Genomic DNA, 27,071 nt, shown 5'->3' with positions numbered 1-27,071 from the left:
CCTCCCACAGTCCAAACACATGCATGGTGTGAGTTTACACAGCTGCCTGGTCTTTTGCCATCTTGATACTAGACTGGTGATATGTCCAGGATGTTCTAATACTTTCACCTAATGTCAGCTGGCATAATTTCCTCAAAAAATGAACAGATGGAATGGTGTTTCATGTCTTCAGTGGAGCTCCAAAGATTTAAAGAATCAATGCAAAGTAAACTGTTGTTCCAGCAGGTGGTGGTTCAACACCGTACTAAGATACAGTATGTTGGTTTTTAATTTAAAGGTCCCACATAGTGAAAATCCATGTTTACGGTTTTGTGGTTAAGATATGATGATTCTTACTTCTGTCATTACTCCCACCCTTCCACAACTAGATAGTCTCCCAGCATCAAGCTTGTTATTCCTGAAGGGTGTGGGAACAGCAGCAGCTCATGACTTTCAGAGTAAAAGAGCTTGTTTAGAAAAGCACTCATGAGTTATACACTCATGGTGAAATTAACCATTTTTGCAATTTTAGAGCAGAAATACTAAAAGACACGTTGCTAAGATTTGGGAGACTTTGATTAATTTGCTTAAAAAGGGCCCGAGATGAGACCTTTAACTTGTCACCCATCTGTGGTTTGGTATTAATATTAGTGTTTACTTATTTGAAGGTGTTTTGTGGACTTGTTGTCTTTTGATAGTATTAAAAACAGGAACTTTATTTACTCTTTTATCCTGCTGTTACCCTGAAAAGTCATGAAAAAGACCTTTACAACTTGTCTCTTACATGCAAATCAATAATACATTTTCAAAATTATTATTCAGATTATTTAGAAAAACAATAAAACTTGGTGTTATGGAAAAAGGAGCCATAATTGTAGTATTTTGAGCTAAAAAAATTGAAAGACAGACCGTGAATAAATGTGACATTTTAAATAATTTGCTGAAAAGGAGTACAATATGGGACCTTTAATTTGTCACCTATCTGTGATTTGGTATTAAAATCAATGTTTACTTGCTGTCTGTTAATATTATTAAAAATAAGGACTTTATTTACTCTTTTAACCGGCTGTTACTCTGAAAAAGCCATTTTCTTGTGACTGTTAAAACAAAACACTTCTCTTGCATACTAATCAATGACACTTTTTCAGAATAGCTGATGATATTATTGTGTTATTAATATTATTGCTTACTTGCTGTCTTTTGATATAATTAAAAACAGTAGATGGAAGAAAGGATCATGAACTTTCTTTACTTCTTAACAATACTGGCTAATCTTCTGTTACTCCCAAAAAAGCCATTTTCCTGCAAAACACTTCTAAACGTGGTCTCTTGCATGCAAATCAATGATGGATTTTCAAAATTAAAGCATAATTATTTTAGCGTGACAACAGCTCAAGTAAAGACATAATTAACTTCTCAGCTGTGTGTGCAGACATGAGAAGTGCCTGTAAGTGGCGCAGTTCCAGTGTTTTAAGAGATTTGCTGGAGACTGCGGGTTGCTTTCCCTTTAAAACATGACGCAGACTGTGTTCAGCTCCAGTCGGTGAGCAGCAGCATTCAGCCCTCATCAGCCTTCAGCGGCTCCTTGTTGTCACGGCTCGGCTCGGCTCGGCTCGGCCCGGAGACGTCGCTGCTTTGCCGGGCCTTTCTCCGCTCATCATGGAGTTTTTACTGGGGAATCCTTTCGCCACGCCGGTGGGACAAATGATCGGTGAGCTTTATTCTAACCGTCATTATTATAGCAAAAAAAAAAAGTCTGGTCATTTGGGCTTTGATGCTCCAACACTCTGCTCTTTAGTGCAATACAACCCCTCACTAGTGGATATAATGAGGATATATATAAAATCTAGAATCAAGTGAAATTCATTGAGACTGACAAGAAGAAACAACGGCTTAATGTTTGATTGACGTGTCCGGCGGGCTATGGGGTGTTGGAGGCGGGAGCAGGAGGCCCAGGCGCTCGAAGTGATTGGTTGTTGCTGTGAAGGTTGAACCTGCAGAGAGCTGGGCGGAGTGGCCCACATCCTCTGACCCAAATCTGATGCACAGAGCCAATGATAGCACATTGTTTTAACAGACTGCTGGACACCGAGAGGTGGTCGTTAAAACAATTAGAGGAGAGCAGATGGATGCAGCAGATGGAGGGGGCATTATTCTGCAGAAAAACTGTCAACTTTGACAAAAAAAAAATACTACATATATTTAGATATGCATGTATTGTTTCAATATTTGGTAAGTTTGTCTAATTTTTGAAAGGATTTGGATCCAAAAGAGCCATGTTTACCAGTATTGACTGTGGATATAGTGTTACACCTGTAGCTCTGACACCTGTAAACAGTCTGGTATGTTGTCAGTCAGGCTTTTCTTTAACACTTGACTTGCATCTTATTATTGATCCTTATCACCGTCCCTCTGTGTTACCTATTCAACATCTAAAAACTCATCTCTGAGGTCATATGTATTGATTTAACCCGTGAAAATCATCTCTAATAGCCCTGAAATGGTTCAGGTAGGCCTGACTGTGCAAGATTGTATCCCCACAGCATTCTGTCTGTACCAGAGAACGGAAAAACTCGGCTGTATTTCTATTTCCCTAGCCCAATCTTAGCCATCTTGGGCGGGGCTACAACCAGGATTAGTTAAGAGTGTCAGCAAAATTATGATGTGAAAATTGTAATCCTCACCCTAACCAGGCAGATGGCCGCCTTCCCTGATCCTGGTTCTGTTTTTTGTTGTATTATTCTTGGTAAAGGAGATGCTTTTTGGTTCCTTCCCACTGTTCCAAAGGGACTCTAGAATTGTTGGGTTCTCTGTTTCAAATTTATAAGGTTTCATCTTACTATGTGAAGTGCTATAAGGTGAAATATGCTGTAAATTGACGCTATATAAACAGGAACAGCACTCAGAGAGCAGTACTCAGCCAATTCTGCTCAGTCTGTCAGTATGATTTCCGACGGATAAGTCTGCAGCGGTCGATTTGTAGTAGGATCGAAATCATGTGATCGTCAGCAGGCAGCTGATGTAGTGTTCACTTGTCGTAGTTACAGTGGCACTATCTCACAATCCATCCATCCATTCTCTATACACTGCTTTATCCTCACTCGGGTCGCGGGGGGTGCTGGAGTCTATCTCAGCTGACTCGGGTGAAGGCAGGGGACACCCTGGACAGGTCACCAGTCTGTCACAGGGCTCTATCTCACAATGATTCAGAAATCTTTAACAAATCCATTGATACAGACTATAAGCTGCATCACTGCCAAAATTTAATTACGTCGTGCTTGTGCCATTTCTGATCTTCCCTGAAAATTTCATCCAAATCTGCTAGTCCATTTTTTGAGCAATGTTGCACACAGACGGACAGACAGACAGGCAGACAGGCAGACAGGCAAACGTCGATCGTCGAATTACTCTGCTGCTTTCATTGGCGGAGTAACATAATTGAATTAGATTGGGACGTTTGCATGCAGAGACCTGTCAATGAAATGGTTAATTCACCAAAAGAACCAAGCAGGCCTGTTTTACTGCAAAACAAAACCTGACATTTTCAGCAAGTGGGTTGTTACTCAGCCGTTGTTATTTCCCAGAACAGTAACACTCAGATAGTGGAAGAGGAGGAGAAAGCTGAATTAAAAGCACAATGGAAAAGACCTATCTATACTTAAATGTGACTTAGATTTAGTTATAGCCTCTTTGCAGCCAACATTTTTTTTAAAAAAAGGCATAGGAGAGGCAAGAAAAACAGCCTGGATAGAGACTCACTCTGAACTAGTTATGAATAGCATCTCAGTATTGCTGCATTTGCAACCTTAAATTAATTTAGATTTTCTTGTCTATTTTCGTGAAAATTAGTGTATTACAGGTGACGAAGGTAGTGAAAAAGTTTTAAAGAAACAGGCAGTGTGGGTGTTGGGCCATCCCCTAACCTAACCCTACCTTTCCATATGTCCATCCTTCACATCCACTGAGAAGTACCAGTTCAACTCCTTCTTCTTTCAGCACAGCCATATTTAATCTGTGGAGGCAAAAACGTAATAGTTAAAGAGATTTCCTGTGTGTCCAGGTTTTAGTTTGTAATAAGTTGACCATGTTTGACCAGTAGCTGCTATTTTATTCTGAAAAATATGAGTAAACCAGAAGTTTCAAGCAAGTCAAAATGCGTGGGGGGCGCAATTAGAATAGAGCATGGGAAACCTTTCCCAGAAAAGAAAACTATGATGCATTTTTCTCAAATTTGACAAATATATTCAAATTCTTAAAGCCTCACTAAATCCTTTTTATGGCTTGTTTACCCTTCTTCATATTAAAACACTGTATATTTATTTATAGATTTTCATCACTTTTGTCACTTGTACTTGCTGAGATTGTTATTAAAAATGACTCACTTCTACAGTAACATCTACCCTGCTGCCACTTTAAGCAGAATGAAATCTTCTCTGCTTCATCCTGAAATTTTTAAAGCATAAATTACTTTAAAGGATGAATAAAACCTGCCACAATGTATAGAGAACAGTCTGAGTACAGATGAGACTGTGCTGCCACCACACAGAACCGTGTCTGCTGCATTGCCAGTAAAAGCTCAGACTGAGCAGTTGTAAGCTATTTTCAAACTGCACAGCCTCCTTGAAGGATCCCTCCTCGCCATCACTACCCTCGGTGCACATATAACCTTCAACCACCCCCTCACATTCTGATATAACTGGCTAGAAAGGAGGTGTGGGGGTGTAGGATTTTCATTCCAACATTAACATCTGTCTGCAAGACTGCAGAAGGAATCCCTAAGTCTGTCCTAGTTCACTTCCTGGCTCCTCTGCAATAATCATCAGATCCTTCCTTGCAACATCATAGTGCCAGAAGATTCACACAAGCTCTTATTTACCAGCAGTGAATAGGATGTTATGCTGCCAAAAGACACAGGGAAATATCCAATTGTGATTTTTCTGACTAATATTGTGATTAGATTTGTGTTCTAATTCTTTAAGTCAGCTCGGCATTCACTGTGTGATAAATTTAAAACGTGATGGAGCATTGCCACATAAGATGCCATACTGTCACGCAAGGAGGCATGAAGTTGTAAAACCACAGACACATGGTTTAAACCCTGTCTCAGACATGTCGTGAAACACACGAGGTCTGGTGATTAAATTATGATGCTGGGCAAATGCCAGTTAAACCCTAGTGTGCACGTTTGAACCATGTAACTTCACTGATCGATAGGCAGCATGAACAACAGGTTGAAATTTAACTAAATAGAAGTGAATTACTCATTTTTAATAGCCAAATCTTGTATGGTAAATGTAATTAGCTCATTGTTTTGGAAATTAAGTCATTTTTCAGTCCAACTAGCAAGCCAGAAGGCTAAACAACAAGACTGAGGGGTAGCTACTAAAGGATAGCTAAGCTAACTGTCTCACAAAGCAAAATGTGCTAGAATACTTTGATATATACTACTGTTCAAAAGTTTAGGGTCAACCAGGCAATTTCTTGCTTTCCATGAAAGCTCACACTTTTATTCATGTGCTATCATAACTGCACAAAGGGTTTTCTAATCATCAATTAGCCTTTCGACACCATTAGCTAACACAATGTAGCATTAGAACACAGGAGTGATGGTTGCAGGAAATGTTCCTCTGTACCACTATGATTTTTAATATTACATTAAAAATTTCCATCTAGAATAGTCATTTACCACATTAACAATGTCTAGATTGTATTTCTGATTAATTTAATGGTATCTTCATTGAAAAAAAAAAAGATTTTCTTTCAAAAATAAGGACATTTTTAAGTGACCCCAACTTTTGAACGGTAGTGTTTCTGTCGTAAAATAATTATTGTCCATTTCTATTTGCATTTTGGCCGTATAGGTGCAGTGGCTAGCCCATTTGCCTCACAACTAAAAGGTCTTGGGTTCAAATCTCAGCCTGAGGTCCAGAGATTGAAGTCTAGGGTGAACCCTGCCTTCACCCTCAGTCAGCTGAGATAGGCTAAACGCCCTCTACAGACAATAAAGCAGTGTGTAGATAATGGATGGATGATTGCATTTAATGTTTTACACATTTCATAAAGGGACTGATGCTGGACTAAGATGTAGCCTTCAGCTTCTCCACTGATGGACCGATTACTCTTAACTGCGTTCGTCTTGCAACTTGTGAAAGAAGTCGATACCAAACGGGCAGAAAGGGTGTGGGTAGCATGTTATTATTCGATTGTATTTAAATGGCATGCCACTCCAGGCACATTTGCATGTCGCATTTTAAGCTTTAAATGTATAGAAATGAGTTAAGGTTAGGTTTAAGGTCAGTGGGAGGCCATCATTTGTAATGTGCGTTGACTTGGCGTATTATTTACACGCCTGTTCATGATCCCAGGTATTGTGGGACATTTTGAGGCATGATTTATGTGTAATTAGAAGACAAAATATAAAGTCACAATATAATATGATCATAACTACATTTTGTTTTTTTTTTGTTTTTTTTGTTTTTTTTAAATAATAGCAAAAAACTAAATAAAAGCATTTTTAAAAATCCAGATAATCCAGGCCTCCCAGCTTGAATAGACATCTGGGAGGCAAAATAATTGCAATTTACATATTTTATACTGACAACTGTAGCACTTATGAAACAAATCAGAACACATCTTGGTGAGAGATTCCACGGCTGTAGTTTTGGCTATTAGTGTTGGTCGAAACATCATTGAGATTTTCTGACAGCTGTAACAGAACATTGAATTTACAGTTTCTTCTGGGCTCCATGTCGTCCACTACTCATGTAATTAAAATCCAGATTTCCTGATGAAGAGCGGAGTTTGTAATATTCAGATATGTAATAAAGAGTAAGGGTCCCAAGATTGATCCCTGTGGAGTTTCAAAATATTGCAAACTTAATGTGTGAAATGATGGAAGGACACTACTGTGTACTGTAACTGTGAAGTGTAATGCTTTTTAGGAAGTTATTGTTAGAGATGTGTACTTTGCATAAATGAATATCATCATATTAACAGGAAAATTTCTTGTCTAACAGTCTGCAGTTTCATGTCATTCAGCAGTGTCAAATTTCTTTTCACAGAGCGTGCGACCGGCTCCAGCCTGCCAACTGAAGACTGGGCGCTGAACATGGAAATCTGTGATACGATCAACAGCTCAGAGGAAGGGTGTGTGTTAGTGTGTTATCTGTCTGCATCAGGAACAAACTTATCATCAGGAGCTTACATGCCTTTGACTGTAGAAAATTCTCTGTTTGCAGCCCCAAAGATGCAGTCAGAGCCATAAAGAAAAGGATTGTAGGGAACAAGAACTTCAAGGAGGTTATGCTGACGCTTACTGTGAGTGCTGACACTCATTTTGTGCGCAGTTTGTTATCTGTGAAGTTTCTTTTCTCTGATTGTCTTCTTTTGATCGCAGGTTCTGGAGACCTGTGTGAAAAACTGCGGCTACAGGTTTCACATCCTGGTGACGACGAGGGACTTCATAGAAGGAGTTCTGGTCCGGTCGATCATCCCGAGGAACAACCCTCCAGCGATCCTGCACGACCGAGTGCTCAGCATCATACAGGTGAGTCACGAGGTGTGACCGCATCAAATAAAAACAACCAGGCTGTCATTTGTGTCACAAGTCTTTGTGTTGTCACGTTGCTTTGGCGTCTGGTAGTAATTTGTGGCTTTCTCTTGTCAAGGCATGGGCCGATGCATTCCGCAGCTCACCCGACCTGACGGGTGTGGTGTCGGTCTACGAAGACCTGCGAAGGAAAGGACTGGAGTTCCCAATGACCGAACTGGACGGTTACTCACCGGTCCAAGCTTCAAAAAAGGTGCAAACAGGGCGGGGTGCTCTCTATTTTTACTGCTGATGGTTGGGTGCTGCCTGTCATCTTTGGTCATTTTTCTCTCTGGTCATTTCTTTACCTTTGCCTATCAGACTTTGCCTGGGAATGGGCCTGCTGTTACTACTCTCCCTGCTGTGCTCCTGTCTTCCAAACCTCCGCTCATCCCACCTCAGACCTCTGAGCTAAAACTGGCCCTAGAGGGAAGCAATGCCCTCACTCCCAGCCAGGTGATGGGACTAGAAGGGGATGTTTTACTATTTACATTTCACTGTACACTGTAAAAAATAATCTCTAATTTTGCAGATTTTCTTTGTTATTGCACTGATTTTTCCCACAGAAATCTCCAAAATTACAAAAATAGACATGATTGGAAATAATCACTTTACATTAGCATTAAAAACCTGTAATTTCAAATAACTGCAAATGTAATTTTAAAAAAAATCTACTTTAAAGATTGTTTACATACGCTTGCAAATTTATTGTAATTTCACAAACCTTTCTATTCGATATAAAGGTAAAATTAAAGCATAATGCTGTAAATATATTTCTAAAATGAGATACAATTAAGAGAAAAAGGAAGCTTTGTTTTGTAATATTACACACATTTATTTGTTAAATAATAATGGCAATATATAATGAATATTATAAAATGTGTTAAAATGACTGAATATGTGTTGATCAGTGTATAATATCCAAAAGCATGGGTAATCTGTCACAACACATTTTTTGTCATTATTTACAACAATTATTATTGTATCTATCTTGCTATATATTCAGTTCAATTCAATTTTATTTATATATCACCAAATACAGGTCAGATTGTCTCAAGACGCTTTACAGAACCCAGATGCCTGAACTATATTTATCATTTTTATAGGTAATTCATTGTTCTTATACATGTAAATATCCTTCATTAAACATTAAAAATAAACAAAATGCACATGAAAAAATCCTATATTCTTATTAAATGCCTATATTCCAGCATTTATTTATTTTTAATTTCAATTATATTGGTTTTTTTTTTTTCTGGGTGCCCCTGTTGCTGAAATAGTACATTTGGGTGTCTATTAGCTTTTTGTTATTTTATTTTTTACAGTGAACTCCAGTTGTACTCCTTTTTGCATCTGTTCTCAACTCATTTTTTGCCTCCAACCTTGTATTGTAAAATCAATATTTGCCTCCTACAAAGAGTTATTATAGTGGTGTTTATTCAGTAAATCCTGTTGCTGTTCCAGATAAAAACGCTGAAGACAGAGCTGGGAGTGGTGCGGAGTAACCTGACCATGATGTCGGACATGATGAGTCAGCTGGATCCAGTCACGGTAAAACAGGCAGACATGGAGCTGCTGGAGGTAAAAAAATAAATCAACTGACTTGTATTTCAGCCAAACTTGTATTTGATTACGGTGATGTGTGACGTGTTCTCTGCTCTTTGTGTTGTGAGAAAATCATTTCCTTCCGTTGATGTTGTGCGACGCTGCGTTGCCCGTAACTGATCTCGTGCTTTATACACTTTGTGTTGCATCTGCCCCTCCAACGCCCCCCGCCCACGCATTACTTGTCTGATTGTGTCATTAGCAGTTATACACAGTATGTAAGGAAATGCAAGACAGGATAGTGAAGATTGTCCCCAGACTCAGTGAGGAGAAGCTGATAGAAGAGTTACTGGCAACTAATGATGAAATGAACACAGCCTTCACTCGCTACCACAGGTAATTACAATGTTGTTATTGGTGTCAGGGATCGACCGATATGGGTTTTCCAGGGCCGATGCCGATTATCGGTGCTCAAGCAGGGCCGATAACCGATATTTGGAGCCGATATGCACTGCATGTAAGTTTTAACAGCATGTGATAGCAGGAACCTGTCATTTATAACTGGGCATCTTCATTAATAAAGTGACCGAATATGTAAAATAAAAACAGGAGTGATAAATTAGCTCACTGTCGAATGATATTGATTAATTTGTCTCCATTATCTTAATCTTCCATTGTTGTAATGCTTTTATTGCCCACTAAGGTCCAGATCCTAAAGCTTTATTAATTATTATTTTCCTGACTCTAATCTGCTTTCTAATTTAATTGCTAGCCATTAGCGTAGCTTCAGCCACTGTGAGAGGAGCTAATTTCCTGGTTTGTGGCAACAGCTTGTGTTTCTTGGTTAGTTTTTGCGGTCTGTCTCTATCTGTCATCATTCTGTGATCTCTGAAATGTCTCTCAAGCAGAGACTGCAAAAACCAACCAAGAAACACAAGCTGTTTCCAAAAAATCAAGAAATTAGCTTCTCTCACTGTGGCTGAAGCTATGCTAACGGCTAGCAGCTAAATTTGAAGGCACAGATTAACCTGAAACAGAGTCTGGAAAACAATAATTGATGCATTAGTATCTGGACTTTAGTGTTGTTATTGGTGTAATTATGTAATTATTTAATGCACCAATAAGGGGCCCAAAATTTACCGAAAATACCAAATATCGACCACAATAATCAGCCAGATCAATAATCGGTCTATCCCTAATTGCTGTTGTTGTCATTATTATGTTGCCTTATATATTACCAGGAAAATCACATTTTAAAATAATATATTTATAATAATTTTCTTCTTTTGTGTAAAGGTTTGAAAGGCGAATAACAAATGGTCAAAGCACAGCACAGAAGGTAAATAACAAGTCAGTCACTTGTGAGTTACCTGTTTTTCTTACTCCTCAGCTTGTAATGGTGTGAAATGTTTGAACTGTGGACTTTGTTTCTTTCAGAGCCACACATACGTCAACCTAGCAGACCTCGATTTGAAAAGTGAATCTTTCAACCAGTCAGGGGTTGTAACCAGTGACAGCTCACTCAGCCTGTCAAAAACTGACAGTTTGTCCAGTCAGATGGCAAAACTTAGTAAGTACCTCACTTTGATACGTTTCCACACTGTTTGTTTTTATTAATATGCTTTGATAGAATTATTCTAAGCATGGTTGTTATTAAAAATGAATGCATTATGTAAATGCACATGTCATCATACACGCTACTTTGTATTCTATGTGCAGTAAAATTCACCATCTGTTACTTTTTTCTGTTTTGTTTGCAGGCACAAGTGAATCAGATGAAACATTATCACACAGAGTAAATGTCCTAACTCAACAAAGACCAAGGTACAGAAAGACTTCCTATTTCTGACATTGAAGATGTGTATTCAGCTAAAAGTAATGATTGAATGGGTGAAAGAAATAAAAAAATTTTAGCTCAAAATAATTAAGAATTTGCTGAAATGAATAGCTGAAAGTATTGAGTAAATGGCTGAGTAAATAACTAAAAGTAAAGAATATATATTTAGCTAAAAGTAATGACTAAATAGCTAAAAACAATAAATAAATAGTTGAAATTCATTATCATCATGACTGTCAATCTTTATCACTACCAGTGATATTTATAGTGCAATCAAATTGGTCATTCTGGTGCAAGAACTGTGGACTTTAGATACAGTCAGTTTATATTATATATATAGTGCTCCTATTATGTTTTAAAACTTTACCATTTATTGAATGTGAGTGTGAAAGAGTGTTTATTTAAGGTGTGGCACAGCAGATGTCGTTGCCCTGTTGGTGACAGTGACAGTAAAGCTTTTTGATTCTGAAATAATTAGCTAAAAGCAGTAGACGACAGGAGATGGGATGCCTTCCTCCCTTTTTGGCACAATGACAAAAATGCATCCCCCTTGTTCACTTGCCATCCCCCCATCCATCTCCTAGTAGCAGAGAGAGTGCAGGGACAGAGGGTACTTTAACTGGATATCTCGGTCCAGCCTGCCTGACTCGTTGATTCTTTATTCACTGTTGCCAACTCTCACGCTTTTGGAGTGAAAGCTGGCATCTTTCAGTCTGTCTCTCGCTCTCACACTTGCTGAACTAGTCTCGGGCAAATAAGCCGAAGCTTCAAGCCTGTTCTTTCTGATTAATTTAATGTTATCTTCATTGAAAATACCAGCTGAATTCTCACTCTCTCCCTCTGTGAGTAAATGTCAGCGAAATCCAGGCATTATTTTAGCGATTTTCATGATAGGCAAAAAAACCCCAGATAACAATATTGACCGATATTACATTTCTATGCCGATATCCGTGGGCCGATCAAAAAATGGTGATCTGTTCTAAATTCGGCTATAGCGTGTGCATGGATGCATTTCCATTACTGTATAGAACACACAGCCTCTCTAATGATTGATTTAACCACCAAAATATAGTCTACATTAACAAAAACTGGTGTTCCTGTAGCCTATAAATACCAGGATTAATGTCCATATCAAATTAAAGAATAGGCTTCTGTGAAATGTATTTAGATCAATGACAGTCATATTTGTTTTCAACATATTTTTATTAAAGCAGGTTCAAGACATACAGTGCAATTGGCATGAGGTCAACGGTAACCCTTTTCTTCTTTTTTCCCCCAGAAACATTGAAAAACCCAGTATAACTTCTGTCTATAAACAACCCTCCCAGCTGTGTGTTGCTTGGTAAACCATCGCCTCTTTTAGAAAAATACCAATTAACATACTGACTAAAAGTAATCGCTAAACAGATAAAATTATAAACCAAAAGTAATGGATAAATGGTTGAAACGTCTGTCTTCTCACAACTTCACCCGACCAACCTAACCATCTACACTTCAATATGGTGTGGGATACTTGAGCGCTTTATAAAAGGACTGCTGTCTGATTTTTTTTTATTTTTTTTTTAAACCCAGCAGATTGTGTCGATTTGTTCCATTTCTGTCGTAATTCCAGTTTTACACCATTCATGAGACTTTTTCACAGACTGTTTCTCACTTCTAAATATTGTTAAAGCTTAATTCTGACTTATTCCTTCTAATTCCCTTTAAAGATATAAGCCAGTAAGTCACTTTAACGCTTGCATGGCAGCTTACCAAAGTATAAATCTTGTTTTTCAGCGATCACAGTGAAGTGGACGGCTTGGCTCAAGCTCAAGACGGCAGACTACAAAACACTGGAACGGTGAGTAAAGATGGCGTATAAATCAAGTTTTGCACAGTTGAACAGGTTTAGTCACAAGATTAACCGCCTGCCATGATTCAACTTTGTCTTTTCAGTGATGTGATCTTTGGGGAAAAAGCTCCTTTTTCTTACAAAAAATACCAAATTGAAGTCAAATTCTGAGGTTTTATGTGCAATGAGTGTGCAGATATTCATGGCGCTGTACATAATATTTGAACTGGAGCACACAAATACAGGGCCTAACTGCTGCTTGAGTGAATATATATATGCTGCTTTCTCTCAGTAACTCTTTCCCTCTTAAATGAACTCTCCGTCTATGCATGAAGGATGGCAGTCCAGCGTCCACCCGCAGCTCCTCACCAAAGTTAGATTGGATGATTAAAAGGGGAATGGTGGGTCTGAATCCAAAAAAAAACATGTCCTGGTTTCACTCTGATTTCACCTTTCCATCCCCTCTGTCTCTTGGTTTTGTCATGAGGTTGTAATTTACTTTTGCCGTGGCCTGGATTGCTTTTTCTTTGGATCGTTTTGTGGGTTTTGGTGGTGCAGGTGTTGAGATGCAGCACAGTAATTTGCATGCTGGTTTTGGAGACCAAGGGCATGATGTTGCGTTTGCTCTGTCCTACATTGTTGTCATACCTGAAGTTCTCTTGATTTATTGCTTTGTTTACCCACACTGGATTGTTCTTTTGAGTGTTTTTTTATTTTTATTTTTTTATTTTCAGTGGTTTGGTGCATCTTCACAAAGTTTAACCAGTGGTTTTTATTCAACTCCAACTCATTTCTCTGTTTTCCTCCTTAGATTCCCATCACCCAGTCCAATGTAATGGATGATATTGAGAAATGGCTGGCGTTGGATGATGAGGTTAGTGTCTGGATTACTAAATTCAATCAAATACATATGGTAACTAGGTTTGTTTGACTCTATTGCGCTTTTTTTGGCATATTTGTCTGCATATTAACTATGCATAGCATTGATTGAGTAGATTAGTTTCATTACTTGACTAGTTGTTGAGTTTTCTTGGTACACAGTCAAACCAGGGCAGGCATCAACAGCTAAATAAAACCAGTGAATGGTAAAACCTCTGACCTCCACTGACACAAAATTCAAAATGGCCGACTTCCTGTTGGGTGTAGGGTATATGTGCCAGACGCTTTTCTGGGTGTCCTGATGTGTTACAGATGTGTCCCAAATGTTGTAGCTGTAGGTGGAAACGTGGTTCGGGGGCTTAATGTCTCAACTTTAAAGTGGTTGAGTTAAAGGTTTTTTTTAAAAAACGAGCTAGAGCTTTGTTGGTGTTTGGTCCAACACTTACATCCATATTTTCATGCAAACCTCCTTGCAGTAATTTAAACTTCAAGAAAACTAATTGGAGATACCAGTGTAAGGCATTAGAAATTATTAGTTATGTTCACAGAATGCTGGTCACCTGTAAAATAAAAGACCTACCTGCTGATTTTTTTTTTTTTTATCACTAGTTGTGGTCATAATCTAGATACAGTTATTTGCAATGAAGCTCAATTTTGAACACAAGCATCTTGGTGTGCTGAAATTATCCTTTAACTATATTTTCCCTTCAACTGAAATGTGTCTTTTGTGTTTGTGACCCAGTATGATGACTTTGAGGACTCGGATGGTGTGACCAGTGAAGGTGAGGCTCTTTACACTCTGCTTTCTTTTTAAAATGAGGAGCTTTTATCGTCCCCCTCTTTTTTTTTTTTTTTTTTTTTGCATTCATGTACACCTGCAACACATTTTTTTTTTCCTTTTTAAGATAAGATAAGATAATCCTTTATTACTCCCCGTGTCCAGGGAAATTTCCCATGTTACAGCAGCATACATCTTACGGTAAAGCAACAGTAGCAACAATACACAACAGTATAATGATAATCATAATAACAATCACAATTTGTCCAGAAGTGTAGGATGGGAAAGGTGGCTTATGGAATGATGTGAAGTCGATGGTCATCTCTTTCGTCTTACTGGCGTTGAGCTGCAGATGGTTTCGCTCACACCAGTCGACAAAGTCAGAGATGACTGTCCTGTACTCCAGCTCGTCCCCATTCGACACACCCCCAACAATGGCTGTGTCATCAGAGAATTTCTGGAGGTGACAGCTCCCAGAGTTGTATTGGAAGTCCGATGTGTACAGGATAAAGAGAAAGAGCAGCAGAAACACTCTCTACCTTTTTAATAAAAGGGCAGATTTGTACAAAATTAACTAAGTATATGTAGAGCTAAAGTTATAACTTGAGGGTGTGATCACAAACACTTAAAACTCTTTAGATAATATGGAGCCAACAGTTTCGTATCTTTGGAGAAATGTTTTTGCATTTCACCAGTAGGTGGCAGTAGAAGCTTCAATAGTGTGCAAACGATGCCTCCTAATACAACTACTCAGACATATGTTGCATAGACTCTGTCTTTGAGTCGGGAGTTTTTGCTACTTTAAGGACTATTCCCTGAACAACAAGTCACAAATCTCTGAATCACAGTTAATTCAGTGTTGATAAGTACAAAGCTGCAACAGGAAGCAATTATAGCAATCTGATAGAATCTGAATGCGTCACCTTTATGTCTGAATAAACACTCTACTTATTTTTGTGTAAAAGCCACAGCTGCAGTGTTACTTGGTCAGACCTAGTAGCATTTTAATATCACTTTCAGCATGCAAAAGTCTGAAGTGCATGAAGTCGTATTAATGGTTGACATGGATGGAAGTTACAGTTTGTCAGCTGCTGTTTGTTACACAGCATATTTAGATTTAACCTTTTGATTGGTCCATTATTATATATGCTATACATCACTTGATTTTCTCTCCAGTATGACAAATATTATGCGAGTACTGTGTGCCTCTTCTTCACTGTGATGGCATGTTTGAATGAAGCTGTAAGCAACCTCAATGAAAGGTGGCTTATGTCTGAAACGTCACTTTAACAGACTAATAAGGCCACAATGTCACATGTCTAATGCATAAAAAAGGGCTTTACAATGATCTTATAAGATAGTTTTCTTGTATTTATATTTAAATTTTTTGACAACTTCCTTTTATGAGTATTATTCACATTTTTTTTTCTTTCCATGCAGTAATTTTCCTTTCAGTGACTGATAAAATGAATCGTGTTTGTCTCTCTCTCTCCAGAATTTGACAAGTTTTTGGCAGAGAGAGCAAAAGCAGCTGATCGCTTGCCATCGCTGAGAGCTTCCTCACAGGACATCAACCATTCTGAGTCTTAAGCCAACAAACCTGCCAAACTAACGTTACCCATGAGGCTCCTGTGCTACCGGCTGGATAACGGGGATTCCTGATTGATGGATGGTTCGGTGGCACATTTGATGGCAGAATTATGACCCATGTTTAAGGAACTACATGTGCTCTTTACTGGAGAGCAAACGTGTTTCTAACTGTTAAAAAAAAAATGTTATTTGATGGAGGACTAAAGTTTTTACTTGATATTGTTATGGGGGTTTGTCCATGAGCAAACATTTGCACATTTTATATGGTTACATTCCTGCTGTTGAAGGAGAAAGTGGATCTTGTTACAAAAATTTGCAACATAGATTATGTATTATATTGCTGTTATATAAATATCTATATATATTGTTGTTGATTATGATGATGGGTTAAGGAAAAGGCCCCTGTTAAGGTAGCAAACACTAAACTTTTAAGAGAAGCTCAGCTAATTGTTTAATGCTTCACATCGTTATTGATGTAGGATGTTGAAGAGTTTTTTTTTACATCCAAATTTTCCCATGAAAATGTTTTACTTGAACTTTAAAAGTCATGACACGCTGCTGTCATTTATTAAACTAAAATTATTAACTGGATTTCTGCTTGTTCTCATTTTCACTTGAGTTTTTTTGTCCGCTTTCTGTCCGCAATTTGATTCGACTTGATCCTGAAAGTGTCACACTTAAGACTTGCTTTTTTTTAGGGCCTCAACTGCATTTTTGAGGCCCTAAACATTCTTGTAAATATATGAAAATTTGCACACACATCAGGAGTGGCCAAAATTTGATATTTTAATGGAAATACACACATATCCATAAATGACTCAATAGCACCCCCTGCAGTATTATGAAAATTCAGCCCCCAAACCATTTTTCACCTACAGCTACGAAATTTGGGAAACGTCTGTTACACATCAGGACGCACAAAAAAGTCTCTTGCACATATACGAAAAACCCAACAGGAAGTCAGCCATTTTAGATTACGTGTCAATTTTTAGACCATTTTGTAACATTTTTTGCACTGTTCTTTGTGTGTCAGTTACCACATGCGTGTTTACTTTTGTTGCAAAGAAAGAAAGTTTGACCTTGGGGCCTGCATCTTCAGCATAGTCTTTCTAAAGTGTTTGTTTTTCATCGCCCATAAAAGGATATCATGAACTTGGAAATTATTCAGTTGTAGAAAGGTGATGCAGTTTGAAATTATGTGACATTGTAATTACTTTGCAGAGGGGTGGACCCACTTTTGATATTTAAAATGCATTATGATTCATTTCTTACTTTACTAATATGACAGACATTTTACAAAGTAGGTACATTCATGGTATTAATCTATAAATAGTGTCCTACCAGTTAGGCAGGACACTATTTCACATTTGTGTGAATTACAGTTTTGGTTTAATCCTCAGGGAAGTCCCAATGCCCGATCTATGGATCAATTTGTTGTCCCCAAAGTACAATCTGAACTGGACAAGAAAGCATTTAGGTTTCGGGACCTAATGCCAGGAATAAGTTACAATCTCAACTTCAAGCCCCTGTTGCACTGAATGAGTTTACGACTCTGGTGAAATCATTACAGTCTACCTTGTCTGTGTGGGAGTGGTTTGTGGGTCTTTCCAGAAATGGAGGACATTTGGGCCTCAAAATTTTTGTCTTTTACAATTTTCTGCTACTTATTCATCAATAATAGGCAATGAACTTGACTCAGCTTACACATCAATGGCAGCATTTTTATTCCATGTTTTATTTATTGTTTGCTAACCCTACTCTAATCACAGTAACAGGGTTGCTAATCCGTGCTAATGTGATCTTTTTCTCAGCAGTAGAAGCTAGATATTTATCTATCTGGTACTGCTGAACAGGAGGACAAACTTACTGATACAAAACAGTAAAAAGAATTAGTCTGATCCTGATAATATGAGGTAGAGTGAGACTTTCAATGAAGGCTGACAATGTTCTGAAAATATGAAAAATAGAAGAGAGGACATAGCTTTGTTCTACTCGTTCTTTTGGAGAACTGTTTGATGATGTTAATTCCAGTGTATCATGTGATTCACTGTTTTCTTCTTCCTCTACCAGCTAAAAAGGTTATGCTAACAGGATTGTTTTGGGGCACATGCATAAAAATTATTTAAAATATTATGCTGATTTAAAAAAAACACAATTAAAAGAGACATCAATGAAAAAAATATAACCAAAAAGAGGTTTAACTGTTTTATTTGAGATTCTATTTGGTCATCTTCAGAGTGGGACAAGAGAAAAATGGCATTTTATGGGGTTATTTGATATTTTAAAAATATTTTCAAACATTCTTTTCTCCTAGTGTTTTATAATTGGTCTCAGGAAAAGTAAATTGGATTATTTTAAATTTTATGGGTGGGACATAAACTGCTCTCCAATCCTGAAATGACCCATATGTGAGCAAGTTTTAATGTTTTTAATTTGATCTGTTTATTGTTTTTAATATGACCGCTGTTGCTGCCCTCATGGCCAGGTCTTACTTTATCCCAGCTGGACTAACCTGGTTAAATGAATGGTAAGTAAATAGTTTCAAAGGAACAGAAGAAAAAAAAATACACTCACAGAGTAGGCTGGCTACCACCAGCCTGAATCTCAAGTGAGATACAGGCTGGGTACCTGCTATTCATTTTCTTGTAGGGGTGGAGCAGTTTAAAATTTTCCACAGCCGTTGATTGGGCGCTGCATATGTCAGTCAGTCTGGGGCAGTTGAAGCTCACAGCCAATCGTGTCACTGCTAGCCGCTGACGTAAATGCAGAGCGACGGCAGCACCACGAAAAAGAATCATTGCTGTGTTTGCTCATGTGTTTGCTTCTTTCGCCATGTCGCCGGACGATTCTTGCCGTTTATGTAAAGTAAACATGAGGGAAAGTGGACCCCGTGTTTATGCACACTCCACAGATATGTTTGTGTCAAAAACAACGCCGACCATATCAGATAGGTTAGCGATGATGGACCTGATAGTCACCCCGGAGCCGGAGCAGTCAAACAGATGCTGCCAGCGCTGCACCTCCACACTCGGTCGGCTTGAAAAAGACTTTCCTTTATTCAGGCAATGGGAAGAGAACGTCCGGTTAAGCAGCGTATCGAAAAGACAACGTGAACCCACCCCGTCCAAGACACCGAGGACTTTGAAAAAGACCTGCCCAAACCCACCGAGTCCACTAGCTTGTTCCTTCGGAAACACGACAACAAAGGTAACGCTTCTTCTCAAACAACCCATCATGCATTGCGCGTAGTCGCTTAGTGTGCGTCATCGTCTAACTGTCCCTCCCCGTCCTGTGATTGGATCCCTGACTCAGGGACAAATTCAACCCCAGGTCGCCAGACTGCCTAGTAAACGAAATGACAATGAGTGCACAGGCAGTCTGGGTATTCCCAGACTACTCACAGAGGGTAAACAGGGCAACTGTAAAACCCTGTGTGTTTATTTAAGGACTCAAGGAATTTGTTTTTGTAGCTGTAACACGCTGTATCCTTGCATTACTCATTTATTTATTGCTATAAATGAATTAAAAAGTAGTTTTAATTTAAAGAAGGAAAAAAAGACTGAAAGGAAGTCTGGTGTTTCAGTTTACATTAAGCTCCACAAGCTGCCATGGTGGATCTGAACTAGTGGACGAGACAGGAAATACTCTCTGAAATCTGATTGGACAAAACAAGCCTTGCGCTAACTGTCCTGCCCTCTGATTGGTCCGTCACATATACACCCACCCTTGTCACATGACGTAGCTCCGCCTGCTTTCTACGTTCATCCTGGCTTTGTGGCACTTTATCACGCCTCAACACACGACTGGACACCGACATGTCTCTCGGAAAAGCTGCCCGGAGTTTGGTAACGCCGGCCCGGGGCGTCCTGCGCTCCTCCGCCGCGGCTGTGAACCGGAGCTACGCCGCCGTGGCCGAGGCCCGAGCGTTGCTGGAGAACGAGCTGGACACGATCCGAGCCGCGGGTACGTGGAAAGGAGAGAGGATCATCACCTCCAAGCAGGGACCTCAGATCAGCGTGGACGGCAGCCGTGGCAGTAAGTGGCTGGGTTGACAGTGACAGCAGTTAATGGGTCCTTAAACGCACCATTAGTTTTAAAAGTGCAGATGATTAATGGAGTCGTGTTGCTCCTACAGCTGGAGCTCCACGTTTTCTCCATGTTGATCTTGGCAGGAGTTCACTGGAGTCACGTTGTTTCACTGTGGGAACTCTCAGGACAACTTTTAGGAAAACAACAACTACAAAAACATAAGATCCAAGTGGCTTTAAAATAGGGCAGAACATAATCTGTTACAGTTTAGGATCTACATTATGCAGCACGTCTGAGCTAGGATTCTTTTTATGGTTATTCTTAATTTATTTAACTTTATTGCAGAATGAGCAATAGTTGGAAGCTTCTCCTGACCCAGAAATGACGGATCTGTCTCAATATCAGAGATTGTTCACAGACAAACTCTCTTACTTTATCTTATTTTAATTATTATTATGACTTAAAAAAGTAACTTAAAACCCTGTAAATCCGAAATATAGAAAAAAGAGCAAAATAATATAGAAATAATAATAAAAGTTTCATATAAAATCTGTAACGCCCAAAATATATGAAAAAATTCACAAACATAACATAAATATATATATAAAAATAATGATAATTGCAAAAATAAAACTAATGTGTTTTGTAACAGTGGGTCTTACAGGGTTAACACAGTCACTGCTGGTATGATAAATGGTCTATCATCTATGTTTTTTCATTTATCATAGACATAATTTAATATAGACATGTTTGAATCAATTAATACGGTTAAGTTCTCATCTTTTTTTAGGATTTAATATTAATATTAACAGTAGTTGTTATTATTAATATTATTGCTATTGGTTGTGCATAAAATAATACATTAAAATAATTTATTTTAATTTGAATATTTTTGCTCCATTTGACATATATCTTATATTAAATATGTTTATGGCATCTCCTGATAATGATCCATCACATGTTTTAAATCCAGCAGCTGATCTCTGCGTCCTTTGTTCTGTCTGCAGAGCAGCAGATCGTGTTTACATTTCAGCATGAACCTTTGCCAGAGATTGACTCTGCTGATTTATGAATGGGCCTTTGACTCCAGGCTGTGACCCTCCTGTGTAAAACTCCCTCTGGTCAATTCACCTGCATGGCAGTGCCACAGTCCTGGGCTTTGTTTTCTTTCAGGCTCTTTGTTCTGATTTAAAATGGACTTTTTTCCTGCTTTGTCTTTTTGCCAAAAAATCCAGCTGAATCTCTATTGCAGGCTTACAGTTGCTCACAGTGCTTATTGTCTTACCGCTTTGACTTTGAAAGTGTCTGCATTTTATGGAGAACAGTCTCAGACAATGACCTTTTCACCTCTGTCCATCTAAACACTCTCACACTCTTAGCCATTTTGAATTTCTGTGCCAACAATTACCTGGGGCTGTCCAGTCATCCAGAGGTGGTGCAGGCTGGAATCGATGCTCTGAAGGTATACGGTGCTGGACTGAGCTCCGTCAGATTCATCTGTGGAACACAGGTATGATGGTTAATGCACCAATCAGGACATTAACCCTTGTGTTGTCCTGTGGGTCAAAATTGACCCGTTCTAAAATTTGAAAACGTGGAACAAAACATATTACCACAGTTAAACTTCTGATGCCCACATTTTCAACATTTTTAGGAAATTTCGGAACATTTTATGGTGGAGCAAAAGAAATATTACAAAAAAAGTTTCTTTAAGAACATTCACAAAAAATCAACCAAAATCCAGTGAAATTCACTTGATGAATAAAGATGTCTTTTGTACTGAGCAAAGTAAACCACAGTTAACAAAAGTGGCTAAAATATTCAACTCTTAACATTTTGAAACTGTCTTTTGGAATTAGCTATAACCTCTTAAAGAGCAACAAACTTCTTCTCTAAAGCAAAAACCCTATAAATGAGTTTTTTTGATGTGATTTCTAGGATCTCCACAAAAATCTCGAGCAGAAGCTGGCACAGTTTCACGAGAGGGAGGACTGCATCCTGTATGCCAGCTGTTTTGATGCCAACGCTGGACTTTTTGAGGTACAGTTATAGATGCTGTCTCCTATCTCAAAAACTAAACAGAAGTATATCCTTTTAATGGTCAGTAAAGTATCACATGACTCTCACTACAGGTGCTGCTGGGCCCAGATGATGCTGTGCTGTCTGATGAGCTAAACCACGCTTCAATCATCGATGGGATCCGTCTGTGTCGAGCAAAGAGGCTGCGCTACAAACACATGGACCTCAACGATCTGGAGATAAAACTCAAAGAGGCTCAGGTGTGTTCATGTGCTTATGCTGCTGATAATAACGTCATAGTATCATAACATAAATTGTACTAAAAACGCACAACAGAAGTGAATATGCTCCTGTGAAATTTCACCTGAAGCTCAAATGAGTCTAAATTATGCCACCTTGCAGTAATTACATGACTTCTAAAGTTCTTGAACAGCAGGTGTTTGTTCCTAAATACCTTCCTGAAAATTGTGTGAAAAATTGTGTAAAAATTATTACAGAGATGCTGTCAAGCTTTCTTCACCAGGGTGTTGATGCAACAGGAACACATCAGGTCCTGCGTATTGTTAACACTCAAAGACTTATTCAGAAGAGTTCACAAAAGCCAATGCCCATTGGTTTGTCCTTCTCAGTCATCTCGCATGCGCCTGGTGGTGACAGATGGAGTTTTCTCTATGGATGGAGACGTGGCTCCTTTACAAGGAATCTGTGATCTGGCTGAACAGTATGGAGCCATGGTGTTTATCGATGAATGTCACGCGACTGGATTCCTGGGCTCCCGGGGCAGGTGGGTGAGATTCTAACTGAACAAAAACTGAAGAAAATTTCTTCAGTTCTTAATTGTATCTTAATTGATTTTCTATGTATGGTCTAACAGTTTGTCCTGTTGGGTGAAATGTGTGATCTCATTGGTGAAATGGGATGAGTGATTATGTTAGATCTTTGCTTTTTTAAAGACACTTTGGTTGCTGAAGGTTATTCACAAATGGTTACCCACACTAAGACATTCTGTTTTCAGGTTGTACACTCATCTCATTGTTGAAAAATTTTTGAGAGAGGGTGTAAATATGGGATAAATGTTCACTTAGTCTCACTGATCAACTGATTAGAGTTTGATGGTTAAAACACAACATGTTTTTGGCTAGAAGTGGGGTCATTAAAATCCTGCAGTATAATATGTGTGTTAAGAAAGTGAAACTCCCACCATCAGGAAGAGGAAATAAACTTATGTTACTGCTTCCTTTCATTTGCAGAGGAACAGATGAGCTCCTCGGAGTGATGGACAGAGTTCATATTGTAAACTCCACTCTGGGAAAGGCACTGGGAGGAGCAGCAGGTATGTCTGGATCAGATTTTTATAACAATACAAGTTCTGCTGCTTGCATGAAAGCTGCATTGATTAATTTTAATAATTACCTTGGGGGATAGAGGAATTCTAGTGCAAGAACAGAAGCTCTGGCAAATATTATTTTCCTCTAGTTTTTGTAGACAAGCAAGGAAAATGTTTCCTATTTGCACATTTAGTAGGTGAATTTGCATCTACGTGGTCTGGTGCAGCTGACCACCTCATGAACGCAGGTCCAATCCAACATCGTTTTGTCTCATATGACCCCATTTTCACTGCATATGTGATGTATCAGTTAAATGCGGTGTTCCGCTTTCCATGTGTAATGTATTGTTTTTCTCTCAGGTGGCTACACAGTGGGTCCTAAGCCTCTCATCGACCTGCTGAGGCAGCGCTCGCGGCCCTACCTGTTCTCCAACTCGCTCCCCCCTCCCGTGGTGGGCTGTGCCACCAAGGCTGTGGAGCTGCTGCTAGCATCCAACGAGATCGCACAGAGCATGACGGCCAAAACCATGAGGTGGGTTTGTGTGGAGGAGGAGTGGAGCTCTCTGTGTTTTATGTTTAAATCAGAAACATCCGCCAGCTCATCAGTAGGAAAGTCAAGTGTTCAGAACATGTTGAAGAAGATTAGAGATGAGTTATGGACGATCAACTAATGTCATATCATGCTTGTAATATCTTAGAGAAGTACAACTTACTGAGCTTTGAGAATTTAAATTTTATTTAATTTTGCTTGCTTGATCTACAAGGTGGACTCGCCTCACCCCTCATGTCTGACTTTCTTAAAAGAAGGGCTCACAGCGGTGTCAGGACCAGGGCCTCCTTTCTGTGTGGGACTCTGAGGTCTCACACAGAAAACCAGTCTTTGGACACAATGCTCTGTCTGTGAAACCCAATAAGATCTGGAACAGTCTTCAACTCTTAGCGACCTTCAAAACTCACCTTGAACAGTGACTGAAAGTGAACCAGTCTTGTGACTACTGACCTTTAGCTTCTTTGTGTATTTTTTGTAATGTGATTTTATTGTGATCTCTTGTCCTATGTTTCACTGTTCTGTTTTTTTCCTTCTTTTTTCCCTGCTTTGGGACTGCGGATGTACATCAGCATTGCTGCCGTAATCCGGCGTATTCACGTCTATTGCTGTCTAAATAGATGTTCATTAATGTGCACTATCCCTATGAAAGAAAGAAAGAAAGAAAGAAAGAAAGAAGTTAGCTGAGATATACATGCTAATAGTGTTTATATTGATTACCTTGCAGCAACTGCTCGCTGTTTTTAACTGTGACGTTTATCTTCCTTATCAGATTCAGGAACAACATGACGAAGGCTGGCTTCACCATCGCGGGCTCGGCTCACCCCATCTGTCCTGTGATGCTCGGTGATGCACGGCTGGCCTCTGACATGGCCGACGATATGCTGAAGCTCGGTGAGACACCAGATTGAAACCTGATCTACAGAACTCAAAGCATCGACCCTGTTGTCCTTGGAAAGAAATGATCATTAACACAAAGCACAGAAAATGTCTCAAGCTAATTTTCACGAGTCTCTTCCTTCCACAGGAGTGTATGTGATTGGATTCTCCTACCCAGTCGTACCAAAGGGCAAAGCCAGAATCCGTGTACAGATCTCAGCAGCGCACACAGACGAAGACATCGACCGTTGTGTCGACGCTTTCATCCAAACAGGCAGAAAGCACGGAGTCGTCTCCTGAATCCAGCAAATGAACAAAAATCAGAAAAGGAATCAGCAAACTGCTTGCCACTGCAGATTGTGCTGCTTGTTACGCAAGACCTATGAATGGTATTGAGGGAAGTGTTGGTTACATTTGTAGGTCAACGGAGTTAAATGTTATGTTTGTGTTTGCTCAGCTGAATAAAGCACTTTTGCTACAGTCTAGGTGCTTGTGTTAGGTGCTTGTGTTTGAAGAAAAAGGGCTACGAATTCCATATTCCCCACACTGCTTTTTGTGTGAGGGAAAATGCTTCTATTGAATCCTTGCTTCCGATGACAATAGATGAATTCAGACTAGAAATTCGTCTATTCTACAGATGGTACTTGGTGATTGTGAGGATTATATTGTTGCATTTATAGTGAGCATTAAACTCATCCTTAAAACTTTAAATAAAGATCTGGGACTGGTTGTTGTGCTTTGTAGTGAAATACTTTTAAGAGTGAAGGAAAACGGGCTTGTGATTATCAACTTTAAAGAACCCCTTCTTGAGAAAATCCTAGTTTGAAAGCTGGTGTGGTTTTCTTGTGTTTGTTTTTTACCTTGTCTCCATGTACATGTATTTGTTTAATATGCTGGAAGGGTGAAATTAGCAGTCACACCATGGCTGAGCATTTCCACCCAGAAACTGCAGTGTCCTGAAGACAGTCAATAAAACAAGGATTCAGACTTCCAGGGTTTTATACGTAGCAAACTTCAGGAACCAATCCTGTCAGCTTGCAGGGTGAAACTTTCTGTATCGTCATTCTTTTTCATGATCAGTTTCCACTTCAAGCATCCATGAATCCATCATCTATACAACACTTAATCCTCATTAGGGTGGCTGGAGTCTATCCCAGCTGACTTAGGGTGAAGGCTGGACAGGTCGCAGTCTATCACATATATTTATACATGAATATACTACAGACATATCCATTGTTTATTGTTTCTGCAAACAAAAGTCATTCATACATTTCAGGCTATGGCATTGACTGTAAAGTTAATTTGCCCAGTAGATGGCATTATTCACTGTTTTGCTGAGGCCTTGAGTAGTGAACTTTTTGATGAAGCAATGGGCTGGAAAACCTCAGTGACCATTTGACCATCACTACTTTTGACTGTCATTGTATCATAAAGACAAACACCATAATTATAACTTCTTAATTTGGTATCACAAACATCAATCAATCATTTATGCAGTTCAGAGCTTCACACACCAAAGCCATGGTGCCATTCTCTACCTGTTTTATATTTATTGTCCACTTGAGGGTACAGTAGAGCAAATGAAGCACCATTGTGAAGTTTCAGCCCATTTTTGAACCAGATGCATGGAAACCGTCAGTGTTTCATGGTCACTTCTTCATCACTATTTTGAAGTGAATTCTACCAAGAAAGAGATCTAAATGGAGACAATCTTAACATATTAAGAAGATAATGTACTAGAAGACAAATATCTGGCACAAATATGTCCTCTAAGCAGCATGTTTATGTCTTAAAATATGCCAGGTTGTGTTTTTTCCTTATATTTAGAAGGATTTGTTCAGCAGGGAGGCTTTGTAAAGTATAATACATAAGAAAAACTAATGTCTTTAAAGCTGGCCTAGTTTTACTGTAACTACAATTATTGTAAATACAGATTACTCTCTAATCCACTGAAGACGGGGATGCACAAACACTCACTAAATGTGTTAAAAATGTTCAACTTGTATTTACGTAATATTTCATTCATGCTTCTTTGTGGCTGAGTCTTGCTGTTCCTCCCATGCTGCTGTCTCCCCTCCTCCTGTTGTCCTTTTTCGCGCCATCACCGCTCTCAAGCGCCGCCCTTATTTTGACGTACTACCGCCGAGAAGCCTCTACGACCAATCAAAACTGGAGGGCTTTCCTTTCAGCCAATCAGCGGACAGGAGCGAGAAGCAGCTCGCGGGAAACAGACGGGAAGGAGT

At 39.0% G+C, this 27,071-nt stretch overlaps 2 protein-coding genes across 6 annotated transcripts; both read left to right on the top strand.

Annotated features, from left to right (window-relative positions):
- The first annotated feature begins 1,500 nt into the window (after positions 1-1,500).
- Positions 1,501-16,618, top strand: tom1 (target of myb1 membrane trafficking protein). 5 transcript variants are annotated; one of them, XM_022190687.2, is made up of 17 exons: positions 1,501-1,690; positions 7,041-7,125; positions 7,218-7,296; positions 7,376-7,525; positions 7,647-7,781; positions 7,889-8,023; positions 9,032-9,148; positions 9,378-9,508; positions 10,409-10,451; positions 10,550-10,682; positions 10,873-10,936; positions 12,229-12,291; positions 12,726-12,789; positions 13,116-13,181; positions 13,592-13,654; positions 14,402-14,441; positions 15,933-16,618. In XM_022190687.2, the coding sequence occupies exons 1-17, from the start codon at positions 1,639-1,641 to the stop codon at positions 16,025-16,027; spliced, it is 1,515 nt and encodes a 504-aa protein (XP_022046379.1). In that variant the 5' UTR covers positions 1,501-1,638; the 3' UTR covers positions 16,028-16,618. The 5 variants fall into 5 exon arrangements, with proteins under 5 accessions (XP_022046379.1, XP_022046378.1, XP_022046380.1 ...); XM_022190686.2 differs by having other exon boundaries at positions 9,375-9,508; XM_022190688.2 differs by lacking the exon at positions 12,229-12,291 and having other exon boundaries at positions 9,375-9,508.
- Positions 16,619-19,719: 3,101 nt separating this feature from the next.
- gcat (glycine C-acetyltransferase) lies at positions 19,720-25,557 on the top strand. Its single transcript, XM_022190685.2, has 9 exons — positions 19,720-20,062; positions 21,436-21,566; positions 21,995-22,096; positions 22,189-22,335; positions 22,705-22,859; positions 23,326-23,408; positions 23,763-23,934; positions 24,722-24,843; positions 24,977-25,557. Exons 1-9 carry the CDS (start codon positions 19,843-19,845, stop codon positions 25,126-25,128), a joined length of 1,284 nt encoding a protein of 427 aa, XP_022046377.2. The 5' UTR covers positions 19,720-19,842; the 3' UTR covers positions 25,129-25,557.
- The last annotated feature ends 1,514 nt before the right edge of the window (positions 25,558-27,071 follow it).

Source organism: Acanthochromis polyacanthus, chromosome 21, assembly GCF_021347895.1.
Source record: "Acanthochromis polyacanthus isolate Apoly-LR-REF ecotype Palm Island chromosome 21, KAUST_Apoly_ChrSc, whole genome shotgun sequence".
Classification (NCBI taxonomy): domain Eukaryota; kingdom Metazoa; phylum Chordata; class Actinopteri; family Pomacentridae; genus Acanthochromis; species Acanthochromis polyacanthus.
Note: the sequence above shows the minus strand (reverse complement) of the source record. Positions and strands in the feature narration are given on the sequence as shown.